Below are 25,589 nucleotides of genomic sequence, written 5' to 3'. Positions count from 1 at the left end.
GTGTGGCTTTTGGCAGTTGGCCCAGGAAGGTTTTAAAGAAAGAGAGATAGGTCTGTGGAGAAACCACACTTTCTATTCCTAGGCTGTTCTTTCGGGTTCCTGGACCTAAATCCAATGCCTGTATTTGTGTGTGTGTGTGGGGAGGGGGCAGGAGGGCTTCCCCACACCAACAAGCAATTCTCAGACACCAGGAGGGTGTCCAAGAACCCAGCTCTGACACCATCTACCTGGAGGTAGCATCGGATTCCACAGACAAGAGTCTCAGTTCCACCCTCCACTTCAGTTACCAGGCGAGAGCCCAGGTTATTTCCTGTCCTTCTGACCAACCTACTGCATGTTGGAGGCTCCGACTATGTCCTCCAACTCCAGATGCCAATCACAAGTTTGGGCTGTTACCTGTGCTTCTGACCCAGTGGCTCTAAGTCAGAGGTTCCCATAACCCCCTCCTTGCATTTGATTAATTTGCGAGAACTGCTCATAGAACTCAGGCAAACCATTTACTCACTCGGCTGCCAGTTCCTCACAAAGGGTACTGAGGATGTGAACAACAGCCCGATTTAGACATACATAGGGCGAGGAACTGAACAAAGGAGCTTCTGTCCTCGTGGGCTTGGGGCCTGGCACAATGGCCCTAGAAAGTGTTCTGGTTCCCCACCTTGGAACCACTCCAAAACGCTTCCTTTTGGGTTTTTATGGGGGCTTTATTACATAGGCATGAGTGATTAACTAACTCATTTACCGTAGGTGATTGATTTAACCTCAACCCCTCTCCTCCCCAGACATCAGGAGGTGAGACTAAAATTTCCAACCCTCTTTCACAGTTGGTTCCCCTGGCAACCAGCCCCCACCCTCAGGTGCTTCCAAAAGTCACCTTCATTAACATAAACCTAGTTGTGGTGGAAAGGGGCTTGTTATGAAAACAAGACTGTTTCACCTTTATGGCTCTGAAGGTTTTCAAGAACTGAGGACAAGAGACCAAATGCTGCAACAAAAGATGCTCCCAATGCTCTTAAGCTCAGAAATTCCAAGGGTTTGGGGAGATGTGGGTCAGGAACTATGGATGAAGACCAAACATATTTGAGAAATATACTTGGGTGGTTCAAGTGACCAAATATATCTGTTAAAAAACAAAACATCAACTCAGTGAATCTGAAGATCTAATTGGCTTTATCGGTGGTTCTCAATCGAGCAGCAGCCCAACTGGCACCTGGAAGGTGCTCCCGGGGGGTGTATAACATGGAGGGGTTTTATGGGAAGATGGGTGCAAGGGAGCTACTAGGGAAAGTAAAGAGAGGGTTATTCTTGGGCCAGGACATCTTTTCTTTGGAAAAAGGAAAGCAGAGGGTTTTCATCCTGGAGATTGTCTCGCCTCTTCTTTTTATGGGGGAGAGAGAGGGCCTGCACTACAGGTTAACTTACTGGTGCTTGACCAGAAAATTCCAGAATGGTTCAGGTTAATTAAGATTACATTTCTTGGAAAGTTTGAAACTGCAATTAGATCAGGTATTAATGCTAAGTTTGGTATTGTTACAGGGACCAAGCCAGAGCAGGTCAGCCTCGGGCTGGTCTGTAGTACCTGGGTTCTCGACTTCATGTTGGCAGGACTTTACAACACAAGGCCGTGTGATCTGAGAGTACTTTTATTAAATCTGAGGACTGTGAAACAAGGAAGGTCCTATGACAGAAGAAGCAACAGGAGAGAGACTAGGTGGGTCTGCTTTGGCTCTCTAGAAATGTTTGGAAAGGAAGTGAGGCAGGACTGGGCTGCTGTCAGCCACTAGGGATTCCGAGAAAAGGGAGCACTGGAGGCAGGGTCAGGGGGTTAGCCTAGGATGAGCTGCCGCTGCCCATTGCTCCCCGGGTTGCAAGTCCCGTGGGGTTCCTTGGAGTTCAGGGGATGTGTGCCTGTGGGGGAAGCAGACGGGGGTGGGAAAGGTGTAGGTGTGCTTCTGGAGGTTCTTTTTGAAGGTTTTAAAGGTTAGTAGTTTAGGGGAGGTCTTAGAGAAGGATCTCAACAGAATATTCATCAGCTTTCACCAGGTGTGCCCTTTCAGGGTCTTGGTCCTCACTGATTGGTCAGCACCAGGGCACAGGGTCATTAGTTATTGCCTTTGGCCTGGCACCACTCTCCCTGGTTTTGTTGCTTTTCTGGGCCTGGAGCTGAAATGCAACCGAGGCCTCAACGTTATCTCCAGGGAGGAAAGCCAGAGGGTCTAAATCACATGGCCAGCTAAGTGCCAGGGGCAGAAAGTCTACTTGGGGGCAAAGTCCAGCATGAGTTTTGCCCATTACTTGGCACCTGTGGCTTTCTGTATCTGGCTGTAAATTGCTCGGCCAGTTTGTCCAGCTGAGTTTCCCCATTCCACTTGCCAAGGGATTTTCCTAGTGTCTCACTATCCTGCCTCAGTATCACAGACTTCTAGTACTAATAATGCCATTATATGTAACACACGTAGTTCTTATAAACCACAACATCACAGATGTCCAGTGTGCTGTGGATGGCAGTAAAGGAGGAACTGACCTTTTCTGAACTAGAAAGCACGTGGGCTGCTTCCTGGACTGGAGACGGGAGTGGAAGAGAATCTAATGTTGTTTGGAACTGTGTGGGTGAGAAAGATTTTGATTCCCTTTTCTCTCAACTTCAGGGTCCTTCAGGGAAGGCAGACTGGGTGGGCCTCACAGTCTGAGGGGGGTGTAAAAAGATGTAAAAACTTAAAGTTAGACAATTCCGCCAAGATGGAGGCGTAGGTGGAAACACCTTGTGTCCATGCACAACCAAATCTAAAAACAAAGTTTTAACAAAAATAAACACAACCAAGCCACACAGAAAATCGACAATATGGAGTCCAAAGACAACGAAATGCTCAGCTAAACTGGTAAAAGGAGCGAAGCCAGCAGCAGAGCGGGTTGGCAAAAAAGATCCCCGACCGGGTGGTGCGCAAGCAGCCGAAGGTGCAGATCCTAGGTGAGGTACAGGCTGGCTACGGGCGGACACTGGGGAGAGGCGCGGCTGGCTGTCTGCGGTAGGTTGCGCATTTGTGTGCAAATAAACCAGTGAAGAGGCGAGCATTGAGACCACACAGTGCAGGGCGGTGGGCTCGCACATTTCCACTCGGATAAATGGGCCAGGGCAGTGAGACGGACTGGCGAGCGGAGAGGACCGCCATTGCTCCCTCTCTGACCCTGCCCCCGCATACAGCATGACAAATCAGTGACCTGAGTGGCCTCACCCTGGTGAACAACTAAGACTCCGTTCTTCATACTTAACGGGCACGAAGAGACCAAAAATGGCTCAAGAACAACTCAGAGCCCCAGAGCCTATAAATCTAAGTGATGAAGAAATAGCCAAATTTTCAGATGCACAGTTCAAAACACTGGTGATCAGGATGCTCACAGAGCTGGTTGATTATAGTCACAGATTAGAGAAACATATGAAAGCTAAACTAATTGAAATGAATGGTAATGCACAGGAAACCAACAGTAATGGAAAGAAAACTGGGACTCAAATCAACGGAGTAGACCAGAAGGAAGGAAAAAATGACCAAACAGAAAAGAATGAAGAAACAAGAATTCAGAAAAATGAGGAGAGGCTTAGGAATCTCCAGGACATCTTTAAACATTCCAACATTCGAATTATAGGGGTACCAGAAGGGGAAGAGGAACAGTCACGAGTGCAAACCCTATTTGAACAAATAATAAGAGAGAACTTCCCCAATCTGGCAAAGGAAATAGACTTCCAGGAAATCCAGGAAGCTCAGAGAGTCCCAAAGAAGTTGGACCCAAGAAGAAACACACCAAGGCACATCATCATTACATTAGCCAAGATTAAAGTGAAGGAGAGAATACTAGAAGCAGCAAGAGCTAAGGGGAGTGTCACCTACAAAGGAGTTCCCATCAGACTGTCAGCTAATTTCTCAAAAGAGACCTTCCAGGCAAGAAGGGGCTGGAAAGAGGTATTCCAAGTCATGAAAACCAAAGACCTACATCCAAGATTGCTCTGTCCAGCAAAGCTTTCATTTAGAATGGAAGGACAGATAAAGTGCTTCTCAGATAAGACCAAATTCAAGGAGTTCATCATCACCAAGCCCTTATTATATGAAATGTTAAAGGGACTTACCTAAGAAAAAGAAGATAAAAAAAGATGAACAGTGAAAGGACAGCAAACTCACAGTTAGTAACAACTACACCTAAAACAAAAGCAAACTAAGAGGACAGCTAGATGAGGAGTGAACCATAGAAATGAAGATCACGTGGAGGATTAGCAACAGGGGAGTGGGAGGAGGAGAAGGGGGGAGAAGGTACAGAAAATAAGTAGCATAGATGGTAGATAGAAAATAGAGAGGGGGGAGGGCAAGAATAGTAGGGGAAATATAGAATCTAAAGAACTTGAGACACATGGACATGAACTACGGGGTGGGGGGAATGTGGGTGGGAGAGGGGTGTGCAGGATAGAGGGGAAAGGAGGGGGGAATAGAACAAATGTAATGGCATAACCAATAAAAATGTTTAAAAAATAAATAAAAGATAGGCAAACTGATTAAAAAAAAAAACCTTAAAGTTAGATGGTCAGTCTAGCTTTTCAGTAAAAAAAAAGCTGGCCAGGATGATGCCCCGGAACCCCAGCAACAGGGACCGACTTGAGTTAGTGAGCGAGAAGGGAAGCCCTGGTGCTGATCCAGGGAGCTCGAGCCCTCGGGTCTCTGAGAGAATTGATTTTTCCTAACAGGTAGGCAAGACTGGTGCTAGGGTCCCCTTTTTGTCACTCACAATAGTAGCTAACCCTCACTTATCACTTGCACTAGGCACTCCTCTAAGCATTTGCCATGCAGCATTTCAGCTAATCCTCATGTCATTTCATAAAGTAAGAACTATTATGATACCCATTTCACAGGTAAGAAACTGAGGCACGGAAAAAAATGAGAAACTGACTCAAAGCTGCTTTGCTTGCGAGCAGCAGCACCAAGTCTTGAACCCAGGTGAGCCATCTCTGGGTCTCTGTGCTTAACCGCCCCCCCCATACAGGGTGGCACCTGGGGGGGGGGTTGCCATCTGTCCTGACCTTTTTGATAGGATTTCCACATACCAGAGTAAACCCTGCTAGTTCTGTCTAAACAGTCTGGTTTCCAGATTGAATCTAGGGAAAAGAACCTTTCGCAATGAGCCTTAACTTTACCCAATGGTTTAGAAAAAGGATTTTGGAACTCTGTGCCACAGGTGCTCTGGTTAATTAGTCATATTTATTACTTCTAACAGGATTCTGGATTTTCATTGTGGGATGATTTTATAGGCACAAAAGTTTGGCTTATTGATAGATGTTTCTGGATTTCCAGGGGAACACTGGTGATCTTTGATTGGAGGGAGAACCCCCCAGGGTTGCCCCTGAAATCCCTGTTTCCAGCCATGGCATTTGGATTTCACTCTCAGAAGAACACTGGGGAAGGGAGAGGAAGGAAAAAGTCCACTCCTCCCAGGCACAAAATCCCAAGGGTCTTCCTCCCCTCCAGGACATAAACCTCAAGGGTGATTGGCACTCAAGGAACTTTCTAGGAACTTGAACCAGCATCAGGGAGGCATTGCTGTAGACAAAGCCCAGCTAAGAGAATCAGGGACCAGGAATGTAGTTTCTGGCTGAGCTGCTGGTTTATGTAACATTTGTTAACCATTCAATGATACATTTTTTGTAACTTATGAAGCATAATGATGAAACAATCACCCATGGACCTACCACTGAATGTGAGTAAACTATTACCACTGTTGTTTTTAAAGATTTTATTTATTTATTTTTAGAGAGAGGAGAAGGGAGAAAAAGAGGGAGAGAAACATCAATATTTGAGAGAAACATCAATTGATTGTCTGTCACATGCCCCCAAGGGACCTGGCCTGTAACTCAGGCATGTACCCTGACTGGGAATCGCATCAGCAACCTTTTGGTTCACAGGCCAGCACTCAATCCATTGAGCCACACCAACCAGGACCTATTACACTACTGAAGCTACTTTTGAGTTCTTTTCCTAGCCCACTCCCCTGCCCTTCTTTAAAGTGACCGTCTAGAGCACAGGTGGCAAACACAAGGCCCGTGGGCTGAATCCAGCCCTCCACCTTGTTTCTACCCGGCAACAGCACAGAGCTCTCGCTTAACTGTTGAGGAGTAGTTACATTTATACAGTCCTAAAATTACATTTGGCCCTTTGAAGGCAACTGTGAGGCTGATGTGGCCCCCAGTGAAAATGAGGATTGAGTTATTCATATCTTGCTGCTATAAATAATGCTGCCATGAACATTCTGTTACAAGTCTCCTGGTATGTACTTGTATGTGCAAGACTTCTCTAAGGTATACATGTAGAGTGAAGTTGCTGAATCACAGAATAATTTTCAGGATAATTTCTAGAGAGGTTGTAGTCTGCTTAATCACCTTGCCCTCCCTTAGCCTGTTTCTTCATATTAAAGAAAATGCAAAACAAAAACTTCTAGGAGGATTAAATAAGAATATATGTTAAAGTGCTACTAAAACCATAACATATCATATAATGTCATTTAATGTTTTTAAATAGAACAATAATACTGACCCAATCTTAACAGTGAAGTGAAAAATGGCAAGTGGGAGACTGAAGTTAACATTTATTGAATAATTAGTGTTTAATAATAATTATTGGCCTCATGGCACTTCATTTAATCCTCCCGACCACTTTAGGAGGGGTGTTATTTTCACTAACTTATGAATTAAAATACTAATGCTCAGAGAGGTAAAGTTACTTGCCCAAAATTATGTATCTGTATCTAGTGATGGAGCTATCATTCAGACAAGGTGTGGTTCTACCCAATAGATGTTTTAAAATACTTTGGACATAATACATGAATACAAGGGGTTCTGATTATGACATCTGTCTTTCTGTGTCTGAGCTCAGGACCCATTCCTTTAGCCAAAGTCATATATTTTGAGATAACATGGGCTTAAGGGAAGAAAATACGGCTCGAAGAGACACTGAATGACACAAGAATGAACTAAGATTTGGCTGCCAGGGCTTATTAAGGAAAAAGATGGAGAAGCCTGGAGCCCCCCAAAAACGAAGCCAGTGGCTGAAACCCGGGGCATGCTGTCCACTTCATGTCAACCTCTTTCCTGTAGCTCTTTCCTTTTATAATTCAATATGCATTTTTGTTTAAAAAAAAAAAGTCCTATTGGATGCAGGAACTGTATTAGAAGATATTGAGAACAGAAGCCTGTAAAAGCCATCTTCTCTATTCTTCAGAAGATGGCAGTCTAGTGAAAAAGGCAGGTATATACAAAATGTTGATTCAAGAAAGATTGTAAAAAATTCAGTAATTGACTACTATAAGCCAAAACTTTTGCAAGTAGTCTATGTATTGCAGTGAAAAATGTCAGGCTCCAAGGTTGGTACATCAAATTAACTCTGGCCAATTTAAGACCTTAGTCTCCACTCCTTATTGATAAAATGAGGGTCACAATACTTGGCTTCAGCATTATAATTCTAGTTCAAGATTGTTTTGAGGATTACTGACACGGTAACAAAGTTTCACGGTATATAGATGTTGCTCAAAAAACTACGAACATTCTTATTTAATAATCCTCAAGGAGGAAAGTGGAGCAGGCACGGTTATCCCATTTTAAATGAGAAAATTAAGTTTCAGTGAGATTAAACGACTATTCCGAAGTTACCAAATTAGTAAGTGAAGACGCAAACCCAAATCCTGATCTTCATTCAGACCACAGCCTTTTCTTTCTTTTTTTAAAGATTTACTTATTTTTACAAAGAAGGAAAGGGAGAAAAACATCGACATGTGATACATCTCTCCGTTGCCTCTCGGACGCCCCCAGCTGGGGATGGACCTGCAATCCAGGCCCTGTCCCTGGACTGCGAGCCAAACCAGCGACCTTTTGGTCCGTGGGCAAGGCACTCAATCCACTGAGTCATACCAGCCAGGACTAGACCACCACTTCTTAAAAAACCACATTTTCACCTATTTTATGCGTTCCTGTTCAAACGCATTTGGAAAAATGCTGGAGGTAGGAAGACCATGGAGAGAGTGGGGTTTAAGCAGAGTCCTGACTTCTAGAGTGGTGAGTTTAAGAATAGAGTATTCCAGGAGCAAACAAACTCGGGTAAGTTGCGTTTACGAAGAGTCCTCAGGGGTGGGTGTGGGTTCAGTAAAACTAGTGCGAAGGCACCACCCACGCCTTAAGAAGTTGACTGGGTACCTAGCGGAAGCCGAATCGCAGGTACCAACTGGGAGAGAGGTTTAAACCAGGACACCTGACGTACACCACATTCCCTCCCACATCGCCCAACCCATTTTCTGGGCGGGAGGCCGTGGCGTAGCTGGCCTATCAGCACTGCCGAGACCAACGAAGTCTCTTTTCCATTGGTGGGCATTAGGGTGACGTCATGTTCTCCAGACCCACATTGGAAGAGGGCGCCATGATTGGTTGGCGTTGGGGCCGCGGGCGGTGGAGGAGCCTGAGGACTCGGGGTTTCATACCCGTGCTGGACTTTCCCTTTCCATGTTTCGAGGCCTTGGGGGTGCTGCAGAGGTCAGGGAGTAGGCTGAGCGAAAACGTGGATTTGGTTCTAAGAACCGCGGGGTTGACCGGAAGTGATCTTGGAGTTGACCGGAAGCAAGGCCTGGAGGGGAAAGGGAGAGTGGGTCCCGGAGGGGAGGGGTTGTTAGCGGCGAGGGGCGGGGTGAAAAGGTGCGAAAGCTACCTGAGAACGCCTTGTAGGCGGTGGGTCGCTGCTGTTGGTCTCTTTGGGAAGCAGCGAGTGACCACCAGAGCAAAGGGGAGACCCCAGAGAGTGGGAGTGTGGAAGTCCAGGGCTGCTTCTGGGCAGTCTAGAATAATTAGGTAAAAGGGCCCTCACGCGGCTCCAGAGCCCGGGGTGGGAGGGACTTTGGAAGTCGAGGCAGCCCGGAACGAGGAGCCAAGGGTACGGGCGATTAGTGCGGGAGGGCTTGGGGGTGGCTGGTGGGTACTGAGTGGGGGATCTTGGTTTGGAGTTTCCTATAGTCCTTGCCCCCGTTGGGTAGAATCACACTGCTCACCTTTGTGCAAGAAACAGTGTCGCCTGGGGCAAGGAAGGAGCCAGGATGGCTTGGGCTCTGAAGCTGCCTCTGGCCGATGAAGTGATTGAATCCGGGCTGGTGCAGGACTTTGATGCTAGCCTGTCCGGGATCGGCCAGGAACTGGGTGCTGGTGCCTATAGCATGAGGTGAGTGAGGTCTTCCCAGACCCTGCACTTTCTGAATAACAAAGGCAGGATAGAGAGTAGGGGTGGCGGGGGTGGGGGGGCAGAGTAGTGTATAGAGTTAAGCTGTCTGCGTTTAGGGAAAAGGGACTTGTTTCTTTCGTTGCTTTGAGTTGTGAGTTTTGTGAAAGAAATGGAACAAGAGATTGTAGGCAGTATCAAGTCTGCAGGGTCAGTGGAAGAAGGAAGAATGGCCCTTGATTAGCAGCCATATAAATGTTGAGGGGCTGTTGTGCCTGTGTGAGAGACTTGGAGACTCGTGTGTGTGTGTGTGTGTGTGTGTGTGTGTAGGCTGGACTGGACTTGTATGAAGAAGAGGCCACTTAGGGAGCCGGGGAGTTGGGAGCTGGGTTTTAATGATGAATATTGGTCGACTGCCCGTTGGAAGGATATGTGAGACCTCGGTGAAGAAGTCCACACGTCTGTATCCTAGCGTTCTTTTAAGACTTTGCTTAATTCTACGGAGGGTTTGAAACATAGCTGTGAAATGAAAAGTGTCAAACAGAGCTTTTAGATACTTCTAGACCTTTCTGTATCAAGCCAAATGTTGATAATAAATAAAAGTACCCTTTGAAAGCATCCTTACTCTTCATGTAATTTATTTGCATGCATCAGCTCCTTCATTCACCCAATATGGTTTGTTTCATTTTATAAGATGTACAAGAATCATGCCTGGAAATGTTGAAACATCTGCATTTTAGAGTTAGATAGAATATAGTTGGATTTCCAAATGTATTATAAGGCTTAATCTAAGTAAGTCAAAAGAGAGTTTATTGAATTTATTGGGCTGACATTGGTTAATAAAAGTATATAAGTTTTAGGTGTACGATTCTATAATACATCATCCGAATATTGTATGTTGACCACCCCAAATGAAGCCTGCTTTCATCACCATTATCCCCCCCTTTAACTTCTTTTACCTCCCCCACCCTCCTTTTCCTCTGGTAATCACCATAGTGTTGTCTGTGAGATTTTTTTTCTTAATTCCTTCGCCTTTTTCACCCAGCCCCCAACCTCCTCCCTAAGACACTTTAACACTTAACACTTAATTGTATTTAGGGCTTTATAGAGGAAAGATGTTTTTTATGGGGAAACTGCAAAAATTTAAATTTTGCATTCTGGTACTGAGATCCTTTTGAGAGTTATGTAATGTAAATTCCTCTCTTTATCCCTGTAAAACTAAAATAGACTTTCCTTGTTGCAGTAAAATTGTGAGTTACAACTTAGTAAATACTTCACCTTCAGGAATCTTTGCTTACAGTTAGAATAATGAAGGCTATCTGTATGCATATTTTTGTGATTTCAAGGAAATTTGAGTTCTTTCATGCAATACTCTTGAGAAGTTTAACTCTAGTTTTCCCTATCCTTGTTTACATAAATCTGACCATAAAAACAGAGACTAACTCGGTCTGAAAGTTAAATGTCTGACCTTGCATGTTGGTATCTGGCATAATGTTCGACAATTTATGCTATTGTTCACGCAAAGATTATCACAGCAAAGTTTGGTTTTTGTCAAGGTTATTAGAGTTTAGGATGGAGATACGTAATCATAACTGTAGTTGTTATAAGAATAGTGAACATTGTCAACATACACTTGCGTGTCCACTGTGTACCCTCTGCTGTATGACCTTCTGGTGATGAGTGCTCTCTCCGTCATACCCTGTGTGGTCATCGCAGGAATTAGTAAGATTGGCTTGTATATTTACACATTTAGAATTTTTTTCCAACATCAAATCCACAAGAGTTTTCAAACATTATTTTATGTTTTCTCAAAAGCACAATGTGCCAAAATTTTACTGTTATTTTGTTTTTTCACCCTTTTCATGCGTTTTGCTCTTGTCACTATTCTTTTGGCTCTTGCATATATTTAATCATTTGCATGAATTTGTGTTAATTAGATATTGCTTCCCAAACTTTACCGTTCATGAGAGTTATCTGGAGTGCTTACTAAATGTGGTTTCCAGGATCCCATCATTGGTGATTATCTGGGACACAGTCCAGAAACCTGGTTTTTTAAAAACAAGTTCTTAGATGATTTTAATTCCGGTAGCCCAGGAGCTACATTTCAAGAAACACTGCCTAGAGGAGTTTTTATAGATAGAGGTCATGGTTTTTTGCTCTTCCTGTTTCTCCTTTTAATTAGATCTTGTGATTGCATTTTTTTACACCTTCAATTAGGGAAAATGTTCTCTTTGACAAGCAATTTGTAAAATTCTTTCCCTAATGTATTTGTTTTACCCTAGTTTGTTTACTTTAAAGATTTTGTTTCAAATGTTGATTTTTATTTTATAAAGATTCATCTTAACTGGATTCCTCTTTTTGATTCTTGATCTGCCATTATATTCAGTTAATGTTCTTTTCATAAGTAGTCCTTTAATATTCTTCTTACTTTTTTCCTTACGTTTTAATACATAGCACAAACTTTATGGTTACAATAAAGGAGATTTCTTGAAAATATGCTGAGTAAAAGAAGCCAGTCACAGAAGACCACATAACATAAGATTCCATTTCTATGAAATGTACAGAACAGGCAGATCTCTAGAGACAGGAAATAGATCCGTGGTTGAATAGAGCTATGAGAGAGGAGGGAATGGGGAGTGACTGCTATTGGGTACCATTGTTTTGGGGAGGGGTAATAAAAAGGTTCTAAAGTTGTGAGGTTGCACATCTCTATGACTACCTAAAGGCAATTGAATTGTACATTCTTTTTTTTTTTTTTTTTTTAAATTTTATTCATTTATCTTTAGAGGAGAAGGGAAGCAGAGAGGGAGAGAAACATCAGTGTGTGGTTGCCTCTCATGTCCCCCACTGGGAACTGGCCTGCAACCCGGGCAGGTGCCCTGACTGGGAATCGAAATGTGATCCCTTAGTTCCTGGGCCTGTGCTCAATCCACTGGGCTACACCAGACAGGTCAAATTGGTCATTCTAAATGGGTAAATTGTATGACATATGAATTGTATTTCAATAGGACAGTTATTTAAAAAGTAAAGATTAAATTTTGTTTTAAGATTTTACCTTTTTCTCATTTTTTAAGTTGAGTTGGAATTCACATTACATGCAAGTAATCATTTTAAAGCAAAGAGCTCAGTGGTATTTAATGAGTTCACAGCGTTGTGCAACCGCCACCTCTAGTTCTAGTTTTCTATTTATTGTCCCCAAAGAAAACCCTCTGCCTGTTCAACAGTGCTTCTCATTTCCCCCTCCCCTGTCTCCGTGGTAACCACTAATATGCATCATGTCTCTGAATTAATCTGTTCTGGATAGTTCACATAATGGAATCATAGGATGGGTGACTTTGTGTGTCTGGCTTCTGTCACTTAGCATAAGTTTTTAAGGTTTGTCCACATTGCACCATGTATTAGTACTTCAGTACTTCATTCTTTTTTTATGGCTGAGTCATAGGCCATCGTATGTACGTATCACAATTTGTTTATCCATTCATCTATTAATGGACATTTAGGTCATTTCTACTTTTTGACTTTTATGAATAACCGTTACATAGCATTGTGTTTATGAAGGAAATGACAACAGAATGTTTATAAACATTCATGTACAAGTTTCTGTGTAAACATTTTTTCTTTTTACTGAGGTATAATTGACATATAACATTGTATTAGTTTCAGGTGTACAATGTAATGATTTGGTGTATTTTGTGGAACAGCCACCACAGTAAGTCCAGTTACTGTCCGTCACTATACATAGTTACAAGAACTGCCAGCAACATTCAGATGTGCAGTACGTTGTCGCTGGCTGTAGGCACCGCGCTGCACTGAACTGCTACAGTGCACTGACTGTAGTGCACCAGGCTGCTACACTATAAATGAATGTCTTCATTTCTCTTGGGTATACATTTAGAACTGGTCATATCAATGATTATGATTAACTTTTAATTTTTGATTAACTTTTTTTTGTAATTTAAAGACCATTTTTTTAAAGTAGTTTTAGCTTCATAGCAATAGAGGAAGATACAGAAATTTCTCACGTATCTCCTGCCTCAGTCCATGTAAAGCCTCCCCTACTATCAACACCCCCCACCAGACTGGTAACTGGACCTGCACTGATGAACCACATTGACACACCATAATCACCCAAAGTCCACAGTTTACATTAGGGTTCACTCTTCACTCTGGGTATTGTACATTTTAGGGTTTTAGACAAATTTATAGTGACATGTATCCATCATGTCAATACGGAGTATTTTCACTGCCCTAATAGTCTTCCATGTTCTGCCTGTTCATTTCCCCACTCCCATCCCTTGGAGCTATTAATCTTTTTGTTTTTATTTTTAAATGTGTTTATTGAGTTTAGAGAGAGAAGGCGGGAGGAAGAGAGAGAGAAACACTGAGAGAGGAACATTGATTGGTTACCTCCCATACACACCCCGATTGGATATTAAACCCTCAGTCCAGGCAATTGTCCTGACCAGGAATTGAACTCCCAGCCTTTTAGTGTACTGGACTGTGTTCCAGCCAACTGAGCCACACTGGCCAGGGCTGGCAACTTTTAGTCTATTTATCGTCTCCATAGTTTTGTCTTTTCCAAGTGTCATACAGTTGAAATCATATAATATGTAGACTTTCCTTTCACTTAGTAATATGTATTTAATATTCCTCCATGTCTTTTTATGGCTCCATAGCTCATTTCTTTTTAGCAGTGAATAATATTTCATTGGCTAGAAGGATTTATTTATCTACTCACCTACTGAAGGACATCTTAGTTTCTTCCAAGTTTTGTCAGTTATGAGTAAAGCTCATATAAACATCCATGTGCAGGTTTTTGTATGAGGATAGTTTTCAACTGCTTTGGGTAAATATCATTGAGTGTTATTGCTGGGTCATATAGTAAGAGTGTGTTTAGTTTTGTAAGAAACTGCCAAAATCTTCTTCAAAGTGATTGTACCATTTTGCTTCCCATCAGCAATGAGTGAGGGTTCCCTTGGCTTCACATCCTTGTCAGCATTTGGTATTGTCAGTATTCCAGATTTTGGCCATTTGGTGTGTAGTGTATGCTTACTTTTTTTCAAGAACTGCCAAGCTGTTTTACACAGCAGTTGAACCACTTTACATTCTCACCAAAAATGTACAAGGGTTTATGTTTCTCTACATTCTCACCAACATTTCTTTTTTTTTCACAATTAAAAAAAAATTTACTTATTTTTAGAGTGAGGGCTAGGGAGGGAGAAAGAGAGGGAGAGAGACATGGATCGGTTGCCTCTCATATGCACCCCAACAGGGGACCCAGCCCACAACCCAGACACATGCCCTGACTGGGAATTGAACCTGGGACCTTGTGCTTTGTGGAACAAAACCCAACCAACTGAGCCACATGGGTCAGTTTTTGTTGTTGTTTTCAATTAAAGCCATCCTAGTGAGTGTGAACTAGTATCTCATTGTGGGTTTTTTTTTCCCCATTTCCTTAATGTTCGTGATGTTGAACATTTCATGTGCTGGTTAACCATTTGTATGACTCGTATGTCTTCTTTGGAGAAGTGTCTGTTCAGTCCCTTGTCCAGTGTTTTTTTAATTTTATTTTTCATGCCACCACAGCTGTCCCAGTTTTTCCCTCTTTACTCCCCTTTACCCAGCCCCCCCACTTTCTCAGGACTTTACATCCTCATGACTGTTCTGTAACAACCAATTTGTAGTTCTTAATCCCTTTACCCGTTAAAACCCGTTCCCCCAACCTGCTCTCTCATCTGGCAACCGTCAAAACGTTCTCTGTATCTATGATTTTGTTTCTGTCCCGCTTGTTCATTTGTTTTGTTTTGTAGATTCAGTTGTTGATAGATATATATTGGATATATATATATATATATAGCCATTTTATTGTTCCTACTTTTCATCTTCTTAAAGAAGACCCTTTAACATTTCATATAATACTGGTTTGGTGGTGATGAACTCCTTTAGGTTTTTCTTGTCTGGGAGGCTCTTATCTGTCCTGCAATTCTAAATGATAGCTTTGCTGGGTAGAGGAATCTTGGTTGTAGGTCCTTGCTTTTCAACAGTTTGAATATTTCTTGCCAATCCCTTCTGGCCAGAAAAGTTTCTTTTGAGAAGTCAGCTGACAGTGTTATGGGAATTACTCTATAGGTAACAAACTGCTTTTCTCTTGGTGCTTCTGAGATTCTTTCTTTGTCTTTAACCTTTGACATCTTATTTATGATGTATCTTGGTGTGGGCTTCTTTGGGTTCATCTCGTTTGGGATTCTCTGCACTTCCTGGACTTTTACATCTATTTTTCACCAAGTTAAGGAAGTTTTCTGTCATTTTTTCAAATAAGTTTTGAATTTCTTGCTCTCTCTCTTCTTTCTGCACCCCCATGATGCAAATGTTGTTATATTCGAAGTTGCTCAGAGGCTCCTTATACTATCCTCTTTTTTTTTTAAGATTTTATTTATTTATCTTTAGAGGGGAAGGGAAGGAGACAGGGAGAGAAACATCAATGTATGGTTGCCTCTTATGCATCCCCTGCTGGGAACTGGCCTGCAACCCAGGTGTGTGCCCTGACTGGGAATCAAACTGCGATCCTTTGGTTCCCAGGCCCGTACTCAATCCACTGAGCTACACCAGCCAGGGCCTCTTTTTTAAAAAAATTATTTTTTCTTCTTGCTGTTCTAATTCGGTATTGTTTTCTTCCATATATTTATAATTGCTGATTTGAGTCTTAGCTTCATCTACTCTACTATTGATTCCCTGTAAATTATTCTTCATTTAATTCTTTATTTCAAAAATGAAGAAATGTATTCTTCATTTTTGACTGAATCTTTTTTATGCTGCTGAGGTTCTTTCTAGGTTTGTTGGGCAAATTTATAACCAGTGTTCTGAATTCTACATGTAGTAGATTAGATTGCTTGTCTCCATTTTGTTTAGTTCTTTTTCTGGAGTTTCTTTTCTGTGCTTTCATTTGGGCCATATTTCTTTGTCTCTTCATTTTGGCAGCCTCCCTGTGTTTGTTTTCATAAATCAGATAGAGCTGCTCTATCTCCCAGGCTTGCTAGAGTGGCCTAATGTAGTAGGCATCCTATAGGGTCCAGTGGCACCACCTCCCATCACCCAACCTCAGTACTCAAGTACCCTGTGGGTTGTGTACACCCTCCTCTTATAGTTGGTTCTTGATTGCTATTAGCACATCTATAGGAGGGATTTACCCAGGCCAGTCAGCTGCAAGGACTGGCTCTGACTACTGACTACCAACCACCAACCTCTGACCACTGTGGAGGATCAGCTGGGCAGGGGCCCACTATACAGAGCAGGACATACTTCATCAGGGCTCTAATGCTTGCTGAGTTTGCCCCCTGAGGGTATTGTTTGTGGAGATGGTTGGGTGATGGTACTCTGATGTTGTCTGTAACTCTACTAGGTGTGTTGGCTCTGGGCCTCCTGGGAGGTGCAGGCCAAGGTCAATTACTGCCTGTATTCTTCCTGGGGCTGCCTGGCATAAGCTGTCTGCAAATGGCTGCTACTTGTGCTGGGCTTGGAGGTGCCCAGGTGAGGCCAAGCTGTGAACCAATGCTGGCTGCTGCCAGTGCTGGGCCTGGGGCCACTCACAAAGAGAATGGGGCTTGTTAAGGTCAGATGTTGCTTGCTTGAGAGGATTTAGGGAAATTTGAAGCATGAGCCAAGACAAGCAATTCAGCAGGAAAAACCATAGGAAACAGCTTGGGAGGGCCTGAAAGTTGGGTGGGGTGGGGTCTCTGGGAATCACCAGGGTGGGGCAAATAGCATAATTAGGTTGATGGAGCTCAGATAGGGTGCCTGCCTGCTGGCTTTGTGAGAGGTGGGCTCATCAAAGGAACAACGGGTCTCTGCCAGCATTTGTTTCTAAGAGAAAGCTGCCTCCCAGCTCTCTCCCTGATGTCCAGCAGTTCATTTCCTCCCCATATGCCACTGGTGCCTTCCAAGCTGCTGCCCCTGTGCTTCAGCTCAGAGGGAGTGAGTCTGAGTAAGTTCATGTGTGGATTCTTTAAGAGGAACTGCCTGGGACTTCAGAAGTTTTTGTCTTCTTTGGCCTTGATCCTTGCTTTTTTTAACAGCGAGAAGTTATGGAGATTTATCTCCCTGGCATTGGAACCTTGGGCTGTGGGGGCCTGGTGTGGGACTGGCGCCCTTGTTCCTCAGCTGTGACATCACTCCTGATTTTTACCCATCATATGTGGGTGTGAGACCAGCCTGGTCAGCCTCTCTGCCCCTCCTACTAGTCTCAATGTGGTTTCTTCTTTAACTCCATAGTTGTAGGACTTCCATTCAGCTCCATTTCTGGCTGTTCTGAATGATGGTGTTTCTGTAGTTTAGCTGCAATTTTGATGTGGTTGTGGGAGGAGGCAACTACTGCATTAACCTATACTGCCATCTTGACCGGAAGCCCCGCCTTGCCCAGTTTTAAATTGGGTTGTTGTCTTTTTTGTTGTTGTGTTGTAAGAGTTACTTATATATTCTGGATACTAGATCATCATCAGATATATGCTTTGCAAATATTTTCTCCCATTCTTTAGGTTGTCTTTTCACATTCTCAATAATGTTCTTTGACTTACAAAAGTGTTTAATTTTTTTTTTTTATTATTTATTTATCTTTAGAGGGGAAGTGGGGGAAGGAGAGAGGGAGAGAAACATCAATGTATGGTTGCCTTTTGTGCGTCCCCTGCTGGGAACTGGCCTGCAGGGAACTGGCCTGCAGGGAACCGGCCTGCAACCCAGGCATGTGCCCTGACTGGGAATCGAACCGCGATCGTGTGGTTCGCAGGCCCGTGCTCAATCCACTGAGCTACACCAGCCAGGGCAAAAGTGTTTAATTTTAATGAAGTCCAGTTGATCAGTTTTTTTGAAGATTTTATTTATTTTTATTATTTTAGACAGAGGGAGGGAGGAAGAGAGGGAGAGAAACATTGCTGTGCGAGGGATACATCAATCAGTTGCCTCTTGCACAGCCCCAACTGGAGACCTGACCTACAACCCAGGCAAGTGCCCCGACTAGGAATTGAACCAGGGACCTTTTGGTTCACAGGACAGCACTCAATCCAGTGAGCCACACCAGCAGGGACAGTTTACCTGTTTTCTTTTGTTGCTCATGATTTTGATGTCAGCTCTAAAAAATCTATTGCCAAATCAAAAGCCATGAGGTTTTACTCAGTGATTTCTCCTAAGAGTCTTACAGTTTAAGCTCTTATATTTAGGTCATTGATCTACTTTTGAGTTTTTATATATGAAGTGAGGTAGGGGGTCCAAATTCATTTGTTTGCATGTAGATATCCAGTTATCCCATGTACCATTTTTTCATTCTTTCTCCATTGAATTTTCTTGGCACCTTCATTGAGAGTCAAGTGGCCATAGATAAAAGATTTGTTTGTGGACTCTTAGTTCTATTCAGTTGGTTGGTGTATCTATTCTTTGCTAGTACCACACTTTTTTATTACTGTAGCTTTGAAATAAGTTCTGAAATTGGGAAGTTTGAGTCCTATTTAGTTTTTATTTTTCAATATTGTTTTTGCTATTCAGGGCTCCTTGTAGTTTCATATGTTTTTGAGGATTCATTTTTCTACTTCTGCAAAACACGTGATTGGAATTTTGATAGTGATTTCATGTCTGTAAATAGCTTTGGAAGTATGGCCATCTTTTTTTTTAAAGATCTAATTGACTTTATTCAACAATTCATGAATTGGGCAGCTGCCCAGCTAATAAATAGAAAGGTGCTCCTGGAAGTATTGTCATCTTAAAATATTAAATTTATCAATCCATGGACATGGATGTTTTTCCATTTATTTAGGTCTTTAATTTTATTCACCAGTGTTTTATAGTTTTCACTGTACATGGCTTTCGCATTCTTGGTTAATTTATTCCTACATATTTTATTCTTTTGGATGCTATTAAAATAAAATTATTAATTTTTGGATTATTCATTGCTAATGCATAGAAACAACAGGTTTTTTTTTTAGTTGATTTGATGTCCTGCAACTTTGCAGAATTCACTTATTAGCTCTTTAGTTTTGGGGGATTCTATGAGATTTTCTTTACATAGAATTATGTCATCTACAAGTACAGGTAGTTTTAGTTCTTTTTTTTTCCAATTTGTAAACCTTTTATTTCTTTTTCTTGCCTAATCATTCTAACTAGGATTTCCAGTACAATGTTGAATAGCAGTAGTGCATCCTGGTCTTATTGCTGGTGTTTGAGGGAAAGGTTTTAGTCTTTCATCATTGAGATTTGGATTTTTCATAATATCCTTTTAATGTTTAGGACATTTTCATCTATTCCTAGTTTGCTCTGCGTGTGTGTGTTTATGGTAAAATGCACATAATATAAAATTTACCATTTTAGCTATTTGTAACCATACAGTTCAGTAACATTACGCACATTCGTTTTGTTGTGTAGTCATCACCACCATCCATTTCCAGAACTTCTTCGTCATCCCAAACTGCAACTCTGTGCCCACTGACCACCACATCCCCCAGCCCCGGCAACCACCACTCTACTCTCTGTGTGAGTTTGACTTCTCCAGGAACCTCACATAATTGGAGTCACATAAATTTGTCCTTTTTGTTACCTTAGCCACTTAGTATAATAATGTCATTAAGGTTTTACTGAGTTGCTTTTTTTTTAATCATAAAAGGGTGTTGAATTTTGTACAGTCTTTTCTCTGTTGAGATGATTGTGTGATGTATTTCATTGATCGATTTCCCTATGTTGAACTACCCTTGCATTCCTGGGGTAAATCCTACTTGGTCATAGTTTATAATCATTTTAATGTACTGTCAGATTCAGTTTGCTAATATTTTATTGAGGACTTTGTGTCTTTATTCATAAGAGACTTGGTCTGCAATGTTCTTTTCTTGTGATCTCTCCACCTGACACTGGTTTCAGAATAACACTGGTTTCATAGAATGTGAGAAAGTGTTCCCTCTTCTTCTTTTTGGAAGAGTTTGAGTAAGATTGGTGTTAATTCTTTAAATGTTTGATGCAGTTCACCAGTGACGGCATCTGGTCCTAGAACTTTTCAGTGTCGAGATGTTTTTGGTTGCTAATCCAATTTCATTATAAATGATCTACTGAGACTTTTTAATTCTTCTTAAGTCAGTTTTGCTACTTATGTAGATAACCTACATAAAACACACGAAGTTTTATGTAGGTTATCTAATTTTTTTGTGTGTAAATTATTTATAGTTTTCTCTTATAATCCTTTCATTTCTGTCAGGTTGGTAATAATAGCATACTTTCATTTCTGATTTTAGTTTTGTGTGTCTTCTCTCTTTTTTCCTGGACAATCTAGCTATAAGTTTGTTAGTTTTGTTCATCTTTTAGAATTGACTTGGTTTTTCTGAGAAGATATTTTGAGACCATGGAAATATCCTATTTTCAAACTTCCACCAGTTTTAGTATTTGATTGTTTTTCTTGATCCAATCAATTATCTTTATGATAGTTGCTAAATAATGATTTTTCTAGTCATGTTTTTCCTTCTACATTTATTAGTTGGCTTTCAAAGAGCTTTCCCTTATTTATTTATTTTTATCAGTGTAGTCTCAAGTTACTTTATGCAGCAGGTTATTACCCGGAAATTAGTCTTTTATTATCGCTATATATTTTGATAAAATTGTTCCAGATTTGGTTAGAGGAATCCCCTCTAGCTGGCTCTGTGCAGAAACCTTTTAAAATTAAGGTCTTGTTGATGCTTATTGTCCTGAGTTAACTATTAATAGCACTCTCTTTTGTTCACCAAAATGTCCCTGTTTGAGTGATAAACTGTATGACAAATTACATATGATAACAGATCATGTTACTTTCCTCCAGAAAACTCTCCGATGATCTTGCATCTCACTGTGAATAAAAGCCTGAGTTCCGGCACTGATCCCATGGACTGCCTCTCTGGCGGTGTTGTTTGTATCTACTCTTCTCCTGGCTTGCTTTGCTCCAGCGCATCTGACGTGCTGTGCGTGCTCCCGCCTGTGCGGGTGCTGTTATATTTCCTGTGGCAGTAGTTTAGAGGAAGTGGAGTAGAGGGGGGAGCAAGGAAGAGGCACGTCAGTTGTTCAGCTGAAACTGTAAAAAAAAGGGAAAGAAGAGGTGGGAAATATGAGAGATGAGACTCTACAGGTCAGCTGAGCCAGTTTAGAAAGGACTGGGGAGCCCTAGTGAGAACTATCATGATTTCACCGAGAGGCCACTGAAGCATTGTAAACAGAATAGTGATATTTTAGATTTACATTTTTAAAGGTTACTCTGGCTGCAGATTGGAGGATAATGATAAAAAGTTCGTTATCATTCCTAAGAAGGGTTGATGCTTAGCAACTGAACTGGATATCTTGTGGTATGCATGTTCTTAGAAAAGTGAGTTGATTCTCTATCTATAAAAGAAAGGGAGCAGATAAGAGTTCTGCTTTGATTGCAGCATCAGGACTAACAGGACATCTTGGAGGTGTTGGCCGTTGTAGAAGCGAGGGCCTCCATCAGAGGTGTGGTCTGAAGGAAGAGAAGGAGGAGAACTTTTATAAGCCCTGCACTGTGAGCATGAAGGGAGAGGAGCTTTCTGAAGCCATTTCATAGGACTAGTGTTCTGGTACCTTTAGGATTTCCCCAGAACTCATTACCAGTTAAAGTCTTAAAAAACAAAAATATCTGTGCTTGTCTTTCAGTGCAGGGAGGAATCGGGGCTGGGGAGAGTGTGTGGCTTTGAAACTAGGTTTGGTAGCGGGGATGGAATAGGCAAAGCAGAAGAACCCCAAAGGTGGTGAGTGATACTTCCTGCCAGTGAAGAGGGAGAGAAGTTTAACTGCAAAAGAAGAACGACAGTGGTGGCGGCAGCAGCAGCAGCAACTGGTAGACATTTTAGACCTGCAAGAGGCTTTGAGGCTTAACCACTGTGAGGGGCTAAGTGTGGTTTCCCTTATCCACAGGAAGACAGACACAGAGACTGTTGTTCCCTGTTAGGTTATGTGATGATGGTAGATGTCAGACCTTTGAATATTGAAATGGGAGTTATGCTTTTCTCTCTCTCTTTTTAAGTATTTTATTTATCTATTTATTTTTAGAGAGGGGAGAGAAACATCAGTTGGTTTCCTCTCACACCATAACTGGGAACTTGGCCACAACCCAGTCATGTGCCCTGACTGGGAATCAAACTGACGACCCTTTGGGCTGAAGGCAGGCACGCAATCCCTTGAGCCACACCAGCCTGAGCCACAGTTCTACTTTCTATATCAAAATTGTCAGATTTCCTGAATATGTAACCCATGAATACTGTGTCAGGTTGCCATTTATCACCTTGCCATTAATAGGAAGAGTCAGTCATTTCAGAAATCTAATACAGGAGCCTGGTCCTAATGATGTCACAGGTGATGTTTTCAATTAGCAGTGTTTTAATGAGATTTTTAGGCTGGTAAGAACTAATCCTGTAATGCAGGAGGAAAAAAAACCTGAGAAAGAGGCCGGTATCTGGCAGAGCTCCTGAGGCAGGGCTTTGCTGATTCAGAAGTCTTTGATTAAACATTTAATATCTTACAAGCTCTCAGGAAGTATCTGTCATTGCTCAGATACTTTTCCACTTCCAAAATAAGTAAGACTTGTAGACAAATTTTAAATGAGAAGTTTTTAGTGACTTTCTTAGCTAAAGGAAATTAAAAATCACATTGCCCAGAGAAGTAAATTAGTGAACCGGCAAATAGCAGAGTAGAAATGAGGGGTTTCAAAGACTTGGGTGGAAAAGAAATCAGCGTCAGTGTTGGGTAAATTTGAGAGGTACGTGATGACAACCATTCAAACCTCTGGCTGTCATAACTGCTGAAGAAATAGAATGGTTTGTACCTAAAAGCACCTTCTTAAAATATTTTTTTAAGCACAGATCACCTTTATTAGAGGAATCTGTTTTTTTTCAAATGTGAATGGAGGAGGATTCATTTCCCTTTCCTGGCCTTAATATTCCTCGGATGGAACTCCAGCTCCTTGCCTTCTAGCACGTAACCATCTGCTCGGCCACACTGGCCGGGTCTTGAACCGATGCGTGCAAGAGGCTTTCCCTGCTGGAACTGCTCCTCCAGAGGGCTGCTGATTTGGGCGTTCTTTTTCTTTTCATCATATTTCTTCTGAATTTTCTTTGATTGTTTTTTGTTTAAAATCTCTTCCTCTTCAGGAGTCAGCTTGGCCCCTTTCTTGTGGCCCAGGGGCAGTGCACAGTGGTACACCGTACGTACCAATGTCCGTACGGTGTGCGGTCATTGAGCACGATGCAGTTCTTTACCAGGATCTTGGTTCAGACCAGATTATGTTGGATGTGTTGTAGACAATATCCGTAATCCTCGTTTTGCAACAGTCTGAGCCCCAGGAGAAGTTGCCCATGTCCAGCCTTAAGGCTCGGGACTTCTTGTTGCCTCCTCACACCCGAATTGTGTGTATGTGCCGGGGGCCAATCTTAGCGTTGGCTGCAGGGTGCCCCAGCTCATGTTTTCGCCTCTTGTGGTAGGGCTTCCTCTTGTCCCTGGTCTTGCGGCGCTTGTGCCACTTGTCCCGAGAGATGCCCATGGCTTGGTGTCGGCTGGAAAGAGCCTTCTTAAACTATTTAAAGAATATTAAGCCCATATGGAGAAAAGTTCCACAAACAGTATTCCTAAAGAAAGACTATCAGATGACCAGTGTCTCTTTCAGGGGCAACATCAGTATAAAATCCAGATACGCTGGTTTTTGTCTACTGCTTGCTTGTGTTTTGATTTCATATTCAACCGTCTATGTTCTGTGTTCCAGGTTTGAAGCTGGAGGGGAGTGGAATTAAGCTCCTCAGAGCAGAGTTGAGTAAAATACCTACTAGAAACACACTAAGCCCTTTTGAATCACATCATTTCTACTATATTTTTAAATAATTGACCTATGCTTCCTTGAGTATTAGTTAATACTGTAAGGACAATGAACTGGAATGTAGGAAAACAATAGGTGTTTGTAGAATAGTATGATTTGTTGCTGTGCAGAGTTAGACATTTAGATAACAGTGGTGCTGTGCTTTGTAAAGGGACCTTATCCACAACTTGTTCATTGCTATCTCCTGCTACCTATAGTAGGGCCTGGCCTGGAACACCATAGGTGCTCAAAGACTATTTGCTAAATCAGTGGAAAAAATAAAAAGGTTTAGAAGGGATTTACTGATTCAATGTCAAGCTCAGTGTTTGCCCCTGTGGAGGTCATGGAACAACTCCTTTGCCCTAACTAGTTATCTTTGAAGATGGCTGACTGAAGACCTCTGTAAAATCAGGTCTTGGTGAAGAAAAACGGTCGTTGTACATGACATAGAGATCAAACGCATTACCTTAACTTATTAAGACGCAGCACTCTAATTAAGCTCACCAACCTCTTCCTCCCAGTCCTGATTTAATTGGCGTGGGATATAGCCTGGAAGGGATATTTAAAACCTTCCCCAGTGATTCTTAACATACGGTGCAGTCGCAGTTGAGAATCACTGGAATTTATATGCCTCCCATACAGACCTGACTCCTTTAATTTAGTAAAGCAATCTGTACGTACAAAAGATGACTTGAAAGCTATTTTATTTCTAAATATTTGCTGACTTAAAAAGCAGCAGTTTTTAAGACAGACTTCGATATGAATATGTTGGCTGGTAGGTTTAGCAGCATTGTTTGTTGCTTTGCAGTAGAGAGTTAGGTATATATGAGGCTATAAATGAGAGAGTCAAAAGGGACCCGGTAAGGGTGGGTTGGAGGAAGAGTCATTTTTCTATGTGAGTACCATCTGCCTTTACTCTCTGTGTGAATCTCTGTGAGTATTTGTTTAGTTATTTATTAAAGTAGATAATACCCCTGTTTTTAAGTAGCTGAGTTACAGTCTGATATGAAAGGCTTGTCTTTTATTGTGTTAGTTTTTTAAATACTGGTAAATGGACTGTAAATGAACTTGATTAAATTTATTGCAAAGTTCTAAGGGAAAAACTAGAATAGTGTTTTTCAAACTGCAGATTGTGGGCAACATTTAAAAAAGTCAAGTAGAAAATACAAAAATTAGTAAGTATTGTTTTTGAAACTAGTTTCAGTTCTGCAGACACATATATATGTATCTTCTGGGCCTTCATATAAAAATGACTTAATTAGCCCTGGTTGGTGTGGCTCAGTGGATTGAGCGCCAGACTGAACCAGGGGGTCACCATTTTGATTCCCAGTCAGGCCACATGCCTGGGTTGTGGGCCAGGTCCCTGGTGGGAGATGTTCCAGAGGCAACCACACACTGATGTTTCTCTACTTCTCTTTCTCCCTCCCTTCCCCTCTCTAAAAATAAATAAATAAAATCTTTAAAAAATGATTTAGTTAATGTGAATGGTATCCAAAGTTTGAAAGCCACGGGAC

General features: G+C 41.9%; 1 protein-coding gene and 1 pseudogene across 3 annotated transcripts in view; one reads left to right on the top strand and one right to left on the bottom strand.

Annotated features, from left to right (window-relative positions):
* Nucleotides 1–8,432: 8,432 nt before the first annotated feature.
* Nucleotides 8,433–25,589, top strand: part of TFCP2 (transcription factor CP2) — a 49,466-nt gene continuing 32,309 nt past the window's right edge. For 2 of the 3 annotated variants that reach the window (XM_037136959.2, XM_037136948.2), the window contains exons 1-2: nucleotides 8,433–8,863; nucleotides 9,078–9,227. In XM_037136959.2, coding sequence (XP_036992854.2) covers nucleotides 8,439–8,863; nucleotides 9,078–9,227 — 575 coding nt within the window. In that variant the 5' untranslated portion in view covers nucleotides 8,433–8,438. The remainder of the gene's footprint in view (nucleotides 8,864–9,077; nucleotides 9,228–25,589) is intronic. The other variant, XM_037136962.2, reaches the window with a different exon arrangement.
* Nucleotides 23,142–23,767, bottom strand: LOC119043091 (40S ribosomal protein S8-like; annotated as a pseudogene).

The sequence above is a fragment of the Artibeus jamaicensis genome, unplaced genomic scaffold (genome assembly GCF_021234435.1).
Source record: "Artibeus jamaicensis isolate MK-2021 breed Jamaican fruit bat unplaced genomic scaffold, CSHL_Jam_final contig_233, whole genome shotgun sequence".
Lineage (NCBI taxonomy): Eukaryota > Metazoa > Chordata > Mammalia > Chiroptera > Phyllostomidae > Artibeus > Artibeus jamaicensis.
Note: the sequence above shows the minus strand (reverse complement) of the source record. Positions and strands in the feature narration are given on the sequence as shown.